The 9,855-nt window shown below is 36.6% G+C and overlaps 1 protein-coding gene across 2 annotated transcripts in view; it reads left to right on the top strand.

Moving 5' to 3' along the window:
* MAN1A1 (mannosidase alpha class 1A member 1) overlaps nt 1-9,855 on the top strand; it is a 165,436-nt gene that overhangs the window by 49,129 nt on the left and 106,452 nt on the right. For both annotated transcript variants that reach the window (XM_082406178.1, XM_082406177.1), the window contains exon 5: nt 9,774-9,854. In XM_082406178.1, coding sequence (XP_082262304.1) covers nt 9,774-9,854 — 81 coding nt within the window. The remainder of the gene's footprint in view (nt 1-9,773; nt 9,855) is intronic.

Raw genomic sequence — 9,855 nt, forward strand, 5'->3', positions numbered from 1 at the left:
CCTTGTTATTTTTGAGTAAGTTCAGCTACCTACCAGTAAATAATAATGAGCTTGTCTTCAGTTTATGTATGGAGGAGAGAATGGAGAATGTGTTCCCTCCACCGCCCCTCGCCTCCAGAAAGGTAGGGGAATGAGAACTAGATTCTTCCAGAGTCTAATGATGGAAGACGGGAAAGTAGACTTTAGTGACACTAGACCCGAATAGTGTCCAGGTCCCTTGTCTGGCACATATAGCATTGCTGCCCCAAACCTCCCCCAAATACTGCAGCAGTTCTTTGCTTTCATGCCCAGTGGTAGTCTGAGAAACTCTGGAATCATTTATTTAAAAGGACTAAGCAAAAAGGCCTCTCAAGGTAATAGACAAGGTAACAGAAGGCAGTTGGCTGGCCTCAGACCATGACCGGGTGACATGAATGTATTCCATGGACCGTGGGGACCTATTAGGAAGCAGACGGAATCTAATAGAGGATATCAGAGTATTTATTTATTTATTTTTTATAAATTTATTTATTTATTTTTGGCTGCATTGGGTCTTTGTTGCTGTGCGTGGGCTTTCTCTAGTTGCAGCGAGTGGGGGCTACTCTTCGTTGCAGTGCGCGGGCTTCTCATTGCGGTGGCTTTTCTTGTTGTGGAGCACGAGCTCTAGGCACACGGGCTTCAGTAGTTGTGGCACTTGGGCTCAGTAGTTGCAGCTCGCAGGCTCTAGAGCACAGGCTCAGTAGTTGTGGCGCATGGGCTTAGTTGCTCTGAGGCATGCGGGATCTTCCTGGACCAGGGCTCAAACCTGTGTCCCCAGCATTGGCAGATGGATTCTTAACCACTGTGCCACCAGGGAAGCCCAGAGTATTTAGAAGAGAACAAGAGCAAATTCTTTTGCTTCCTTACTTGTAAGATAAAGGGATTAGACTATAGGTTGAGTGATGGCTAAGATACTGAGCTTTGTTTCTTTAAAATTGTATTTTTGTATTTTTATAAGATTTTATTCAATGAGTTGAAAGATTTTTATGTAAAATATCATTTTAAAACTGTTATTGATAGTCTTGGGCTATAACCTTCAAAATATACTTTAAAAATATACTTTTAAAAGTCATAGTCATAGGTCTCGAATTTCTGTTTATTTTACTATTCCTAATTTGAAAGGTCTTGAAACATATTTGTTGCAGTTCTTTCTTTGGGTATTGCCATATTTTCCTTTAAAAATATAAAAGTTTATCAATAATATCCAAATGATAATACTTCCCATATCAAAATTAATAACAAATATAAATTCAGGACAGCTATCTTGATTTACTCTCCTAATCATTTTTTCTTTTTTTTCTTTTTGGCTGCATTGGGTCTTCATTGCTGCTCGCGGGCTTTCTCTAGTTGTGGCAAGTGGGCTCAGTAGTTGTGGCTCTTAGTTGTGGGTCGCATGCTTCTCATTGTGGTGGCTTCTCATTTTGGAGCACAGGCCCTAGGTGCTCGGGCTTCAGTAGCTGTGGCACATGGGCTTAGTTGCTCCGTGGCATGTGGGATCTTCCTGGACCAGGGATCAAACCCGTGTCCCCTGCATAGGCAGGCAGATTCTTAACCACTGTGCAACCGGGGAAGTCCCATCTCCTAATCATTTTAAAGTGCTTCAACTTACAGTTTTCTAGTTGGTTTTATTATGTCCCATTAGAGAATTTGTCTTATATTCACTCATTCTACCCACAGATTCAAGTGATTATGTCAACAATTACACCTTTTTTTTTTGAAAACGTTGAAAATTTTTTCCCGTTTATCTAAAGGAAGGAGAAATTGGAAAAGCTTAAACAGAGACAGAGAAAACTTATTTTTATGGATAACGTGTAGTATCATTCCAGCCTGGATAAATTATTGCTTGTTTTCAAATTAACGCTTTTTCCTGATAAAGTATTTTAATTGACAGTAGGAAGGTATTGCAAAAAAAAAAAAAAAAGTTAATGCATCCAAATTTATTGCAAGGGAAAAAATAAGAACGAAACTGAAAAAGAGCCACTGTTGTTGAGTTGGTTTATCCTGTGGTGCTCCTGAGTATAAACAAATCTTAGAGTCAAGAATAAATTTATTTATATGTGAAATATTCAATTTGCATCACTTAAAGGTGTAAAGTAAATGTTTTTTATTGGTTTATACTGTCATTAACTAAAACTCATTTTCTTTTAATTAAGACATAGCAATTTGATTGAATTTGCATACTTGGTAGTACAGAGTTCAAATGGCTGTAATAGCTGACTTAAAATAGTCACTGGGGATAATATGTAGGAGCAAGGACTTCAGGTGGAGCTTTGTATTTATTCCAAGTATCTAGAGGCACAGAGGTCTGGGCAGAAAACTCTAAGGGTAGACTCCAGTGGATGAGTTTTCTGGTTTTAATTCAAAGTAATCCTAGGACAAGGAATCTAAAACAGATCCTTGATTACTCATTATTCATTCATTAATTCATGCATGTATTAATTATATACTAAATAACTTTTAATTGTTAGGTACTTATCCTCATGGAGCTTATATAGCAGGAATAGTAGTCAGAATACCGAGCTCAGCCCACGTTTTTTAGGAATGAAGAAAGGACAAAGGAAATGGCTATTTAAAGAGTACTAAGACGTACCAAGTATTATGCTAGGTGATTTTTTTCATAGGTTATCTGATTCAGTCTTTGTGACAAATTACAGAGGGTAAGTGGTGTTTTCCCTATTTTTATCAATGAAGAGGTAGTTAATTAATCTGCCCCAGATCATGCAGCAAGTAAGAGCTGTGTTTTGAATAAGGTCTGCCTAAGTCAATGACCCTGTTTTTAATGGAGAGGAAATGCAAAGAGTTGTGAAATATATAGGCAGCCAGAGAATTTGAGTCCCTCAAAGTTAGGCATGTAATCTTAATATCTCAGTACTCATTAGGCTATGTTGTTCCATAGGTATTCAATAAAGATTAATTAAATGATTGAGAAGTTATCTTGTCCTACTTCCTGACAAACTGTGCTAGACTCAGCTAGGAGACAAGCTGACAGAGTGCAAGGGTAGCTGCATTGTGTCATATTTTTATGTAGTTAGAAATGATCTGGAGTTCAGGTGCAGTTGATCTGCTTGTTTTCACCTAACCTTCCAGAACAGATTTGTGGTGGTTCCTAATACAGGAAGATCACTAACATAAGAGCAAATGATCAAGAGTTTTATATTTGGGCGTTTCCAAATTCAGTTCTGAGCTTCCTCCTCTTTACTGTGACTTTAAAGAAGTATTAATTACCTCGATCCTTCCATGAGAAATATTGAAAACTGTCTTCAGTAATGAATTTTATAGAATATATAGACATTTTTTCCAGATAACAATTTCTTATATAAACCTTCAGTAAAAATCAGAGCTATATGAAAATTAAAAAGCATTTTTCTCCATTGAGGTAAAGTGATATCTCTGTATGACAGACTGAGCTTTGAGAATGACAAAGCCTAGATGATTAGCTTGTTCCAGACACTAACTAGCAACACAATGAGACTGATCTTTAACAAGCACCAGGATTGTGCTTTTGATTGTAATGAACACCTTAGTTTTGGATAACAGAGGTATTGGTGGCAACAGTGACTTTATTTTTTAGTTTAAAGATCCAGATTGTTCTCTTATCCAACCAGAATGCCATCCTACTTTTCAGAAAAATAAGCTGTAGGGTTCTCTATCTGAAGGTTGTAAATTGACCTCAAAAAGCAACTTTAGATCTCTTTGAATGCCTGAATGAGTTCTTGGCTTAGGCCCAGAGCTCCATGCCATGGAGCATGAAAGAAGTGACATTTGCCTTAGTATTCCTCTTGTAAAAGCTCTGTTTTAGAGCGGCATTACATCCTAATGGTGCAGATAACTGAGTTAATTATCCTGTCGAATGGAGTTATTTAATATTTTCTATCCGAATGCTAATCAGTGTCTGCCAAGGGTGATGATTTGGGTTTTGGCTATAAGGATACTGATCTGTTCCCTCTGACCATAATTAGTGATATATAGATTGAACTGCTACTTGAGGGTCCTTCTGGACCTTCGTGGTAAAACCAATCTACTGACAGAGAGAAGATGTTGATTTTGCCTATCTTTGTGGCCCAAAGAATTTGCACTTTGTTCATCTAAAGAGGTTTATCACGTTACTTAAATATGAAGTTAAAAACTGCTCAGACATATGTTATACTAAGCTATAAAGTTTAATGTTGCAATTTAATCTGTTAAAAGGAGTTGTAATCCTCAGAATGTTAATACAACACATACTTTAAAGTACCATTTATAAATGAATGTGTATGCTAAGCCTAAACATAGGCAAGGCTTATAGGCAATAACCTGTCTTTAAGCAATGGGTTAGTAAAGTATCAGGTTTCCACTGGTTCTCAGTAAGGTGAAGCATAGTTACCATATGTTAGTAGCGGAGCAGTCGTTACTAAACAGTTATTGCATTGGTTTGTAGTGGGACAGTTGTTATTAATGCTTGCTTGTTCCTCGCTTATAGTTCATTGAGCAGAAAGCTGACAGGAAGTTTGGAGGAATAGCTAGCAAAGAAGTATTCTCTTATCTTAGGGCTCAGAGAAATACTCTTAAAAAAAAAAAACTCTAATAATTGGAACCAAACACTGAGAAGAGAATTAAGATATTTCTGAAAATGAAAGTTCTTTTCCAAGAAGTCTTTTTCAATTTAATGCAATCAATCAGACCTGCCCTGCTGTATGGAATCATAAGTTAAGAATTAAGGAGAATTCCTTAAACGTGATGCAGGTTTGATTCTAAATAATTATCATAAGGCCTGAAGGTGCAAAGAAACAATGTATCTATTCTTCAAGGAAAGTCTGTGTCTCTGTAGTTCTGCAGTCAAAAACTGTGGCTGAATCTGTTCTCCAACCTAAATTTGTTATTCAAATGGTCAAGCCCATTATTTCACTTACTAAAATCTACTAAAATCTATCATTTTATAGATAATTTTGGTAAATAAGTTGCTTATGAAAAATACAACCTAATTTCTCTGAGTTATTTAAAATACTATCTTGTAAGAGGTTGATCTCTTAGGCACTCAGGTTGAAACAGGGATTTTGAAGTGTTCACTTTCCCTTTTGTCTGGATATGGTTAGATTCTTCATGCCTGTGAGCTCCTGATCTGTTTACTTGAAGGACACCTTTCCCAGTAGAGAGATGGAAGATAACGTGAAGGATGGGGGCAGGGAGCCATACAAAATGGTTTATTGCATTAAACTTTTTTCCATTTTAGCAAGCTTTATCACTTTATCTCATAATTTTACATATACGTATAGTAAGCCAGAGGACAGCAATACTAAGGAAAGGGATAAACTTAAGGTGGAAATTATCAGTCTAAGACACCTAAGGCAATATGAGAGATAAGCAGTGAAGCCTAGTTCTTCCATGATTTCACCTCTTGATTTTACATGTAAACTTAATTATACCATATATTTTATTAAATTTATGTATGATTCTGGTTAAGTGTGTTCTTTGATTCAAAGGCTGTTGGTAGAGGAAACTCAAAGTGAAAGAGCAGTTTCTCCAGTCTACATGGTTTTGTGGGTAGGCCTTAAGCCAAAAATATCCACCTTCTACTTGCTCATCAGTTGTGATATTAACTAGCAGGTGCGTGCAGTTTAAACAAAGACTGGATCTGCTTCTCAAACTGGTGCTCACATACAGCTATGTACTAGAAGCCATGGACCACATGGGGCATATTCCTGGAATGTGACCTTACTTAAAGATTTAAGGGATTTAATCTCATTTAAAACAAACACAGATTGAAGGAGACTACAGAATCTACATTGTTAAGATAAATACAAAAGATTTTAGTGTTGCAGGCTGTTTGGAGTTTCCCTCCTTTACATACTGTTCTCTGCCTGCCCTAACCCCTCTCCTGTCATTAGGGTAAGTCACTGGAAAAGTTTTAGAACATCTTAAAAAATGCTGCATGAATGTTAATAGAATGCATATCTTCATTTAGATTTAATAAGTTTATTTTAATGGAAATCAGAGTCAGAAGTTTATAAAATTGACCTGAAACCCTCAGATTGTAGAAGTTCACTTTTGAAAACCCAGATATCGTATAAATTAAATCAAGCCCTAAAGGAAGCTTGGTCAGGATACTGTATTTCAAAAGAGGATTTGAAACCTGACTCCCATGAGAGTCAGAGAAGGTGTATCAGTTTGCATTCTAGTATTTAGAAGATTGTGATTCTGCAGTTTCTGATTTTCCAAGATCCCCTGAGGAAGCTAGGCCTTATTTGTTTACTTAAGCTGAGCTTTTGTGCAGTGGTAATGGCACTTATTTTACTGAGTACTTTACCTGTGGCAGGCGTTGTGCATGGTGCTTTACATTCATGGACTTGGTAGCGTCTTGTAAGAAATGCACCGTCCCTTTTTACAAATGAGAAAACCAAGGCTCAGAGAGAATATGTGACTTGCCTGGGATCTTGCACTCAGTGGGCTCCTGAACCAACCTTCAGTCCCAGGTCTTTCTGACTCTAAGGTAGTGTTTTGATAGTCTGCTGCCCCCAGTCTAGCCAGCCAATTTATGTTTTTATCTTCTTAGTGTTTTTCATCAAAGGATCTGTAAAGAGTGACCTAAAGTGTATAAATTTCAGTCTTCTGACCTAAAACATAATATAACCCAAAATGTTAAGAGCTCTCAAATTAAGGTTTCTAATTAATTTAGATATAACTTTGAAAAAAAAAAGTAGAAAAAATTATATGCTGGGAATTCAAATGTAATTTTGGTTTTCAAAAGAAGGTAGGTATGATGACTATTGAATACAACTAATGGTGATATGACATCCTGAGCGAGATCTTTAAAGACAAGAACACAAGTATCTGGGAACCTGTATGGATTCACTAACAAGCCAGATTTGCTTCTTGGATAGGCTCACCAAACTGTTAGGTCTGAGAAATTCAAAAGACAGAGCACTGACCTTGAGTGTGGCACTTTGCAAAACCGTCTCTCAATATCTTACAGACAGCGGAAGATAAATAGAGTTTAGGTTCTAGAGTACATTGCTGGATCAGTAACTGGTTGTACCCAGTAGGTGACTGATGTCTTGCTGAAGATGTATTTATGATGGTGTTTGACATGGCTCAGTCTTCTACCATGCAATAATTTTCATCAGATGTTTATATAAAAGTCCTGATTGTCCAAAATTTTCATAGGAGGAAAAGAGAATGTATATCAAATGAAGCCAAAGCTAGAATAAGAATATAAAATCATCTTAACAGACTTCAGTAGGCAGAAATGTGGAGGACTATTCTTAGGTTTAAAAACTGAAAAACACAAGTACAAATTGAGAGTGATAGGATTTGAGGGTTTTATTTATTAGATTTTATTATTAGACATTGTTACCTTTAGACATAAGAAGTATAGCTGTGTGAGCCAAAACAAATTAATGATTTGCTTCCTCTTTCCTTATCAGTAATTTTGTGGAATATTAAAGCTTTTACCAATATTTATGTAATACTCATTCAGAGTAATACACATCACAGATAAATTGTTCCCATGTAAAGTACTTTAATCAAATTGTATTAGGTGCATACTACAAATTATGAAATACAATTGAACGAACTCACCAGAGTCTTATATTATGATGCTTTTGCCTAACTCTGGCCTAGTATGTGTCTCTCCCAAGTAATATTCATGACCTTCCTTTTGCAAGAAATTTTTTGAAAAATTTTTTTAACTTAAACAATTATTTAGCTTTAATTTGTTAGATCCTTATACCTTTTTAGAGAGAGCATGTGGAAATTAAAGAAAATATACCTCTTTTTTTCCTTCTGGAATTGTTTTCGCCCACTAAAATGTAGACTCCATGAGTTTGAGGACCTTATGAGTCTTCATTGCCCTGTCCCTAGAACCTAGGACAGTGCCTGACACATAGTAGTTGCTTAATAAATGTTTGTTAAAGGAAATAATGTCTCAGATGATTGTGACTAAGCTCATCTGCTGGATATGTGACTCCATATATTAGTTTGCTGTTAGCCCCTGTGATTTCAGCGAATTGTTTGATAGCAAGCAAAAGTGAACAATTACTGGGTAGGCCTAATGAACATGAAAAGAAGCTAACAAAAGCTTGAAGCTGAAACCATACACAAGCCCCTGTGTCCCTATCCTCTGAAGCAAAAGGCTTTTTCTTTAGTCTTCTAGGCGTCCCCTGAGCCTCAAAAGGTTGGCTGAAGAGTTAATGATCAGGAAATATGAAGATGTAGAAACAAAGAATAGCTGTTGGGCCAGGAAACTGGTAACAATTTAGACTATAAATCTGCCACATCGCAGAATCACCGAGCTCCCAGTCCCCTGAAAGACATACATAAAGGCCTGGCACACATTCCTGTGTTGTTTTTACAGGAAGCAAGCCCACACCAGATGAAAACTGCTGACCACAAGCACATAGACCCTAGACCATTTGAAACCAGAAGGTTGATGACGCTTGAAATTTCACCTTGATGCCAACCAATCCGAGAATGGTGCACGAGCTGATCACACACCCTGCAGCCCCTCCCTCACACTGTCTTTAAAACCCCTCCCCTGAAAGCCATCGAGAATTCCGGTCTTTTGAGCACGCGCTGCTCATTCTTGTTGCTTAGTGCCCTGCAGTAAACGTTGTACTCTCCTTTACCACACACAACATGGTGTCAGTAGATTGGCTTTAGTGTGTGTGGGCAAGCGGACCCAAGTTTGGTTCGGAAACAAAGTGTACCTACCATCTATTGTAGGTTAGCTGTGCTAAATTATCTAGTAATAGAATGTAGGACAGATCCATGTAGTAGTCAAATATTGTAAAATAATAGAAATATTGGCAATAATTACTAATTACATGCCACAATTATATGACCATTAATAAAGATACTTGATGCTTTATCATGTGAGGTGATATAGGAGTCAGGATAACAGAGCCCTAGACCAGGAATCGGAGTAGTCAAGTTTAAATCCTGATTCAACCACTTATTAGTTGTCTGACCTTAAAAAAGTCATAGTAACTGCTGTAAATCTCAGTTTCTCCATTTGTAAAATGGATGTAAGAATAGCAATTATTTCACACGGTTGATATAGGACTAAATGACATATTCCATGTAGAGATTAGCACAGGATATAGAGCTTTGTAAATAATAATAAAAGCAAGCTATTATTGATATATATAAGAGCTGTTTTAACAAGGTACAACATATATTATTATAATCTCCTTTATGCAAAGATGAAATTTCTTCTCAGAGAAATGTGATCATCCCAGACCACAGACAGAAAATTTGGGAACCAGCACTAGAACCCAAGTCACTCCAACTTCAAATCCTATTTGCATTCTAGCTGTGCTACTTTAAAATGATGTGGGAAGAATTCTAGAATAATGTTGAACTACCAGCAAAAGTATAAACTACCAGCAAAAGTATAAAGAGTCTGAATGGTCTTTCGGGAAGAAAAACAGGCAAATGAATAAAATAAAAGAACACAGAATAGAAAAGTAGAATGTCCTGGGCCTGTCGCATCGGCACAAAGAATATTGAGTATTGTATCTAGTGTTGAATAGAGGGAGGAAATAACTTCATTTTATAAATATTTTTATAATTGTTATTTTAAGAGTCAAAATTATTTATCTATTTACATGTGTTTTGACACTGTTAGAAGACAGGGCTATTCCCTCTTGTGTATAAATTTCTCTGGGCAAGCATATAGGATTGAACAAAATTTAAATATTTCATGCACTTTATCACGGTGATATTTTTCTCAGTTGTGTACTACCATTTATATATGAACCTCCTTTATTTTGTTTCCACAGAATGCTGAAGTTTCTGTTTTTGAAGTAAATATACGCTTTGTCGGTGGACTAATCTCAGCTTACTACCTGTCTGGAGAAGAGG

This window comes from Balaenoptera borealis, assembly GCF_965194805.1.
Source record: "Balaenoptera borealis genome assembly, chromosome: 9".
Lineage (NCBI taxonomy): Eukaryota > Metazoa > Chordata > Mammalia > Artiodactyla > Balaenopteridae > Balaenoptera > Balaenoptera borealis.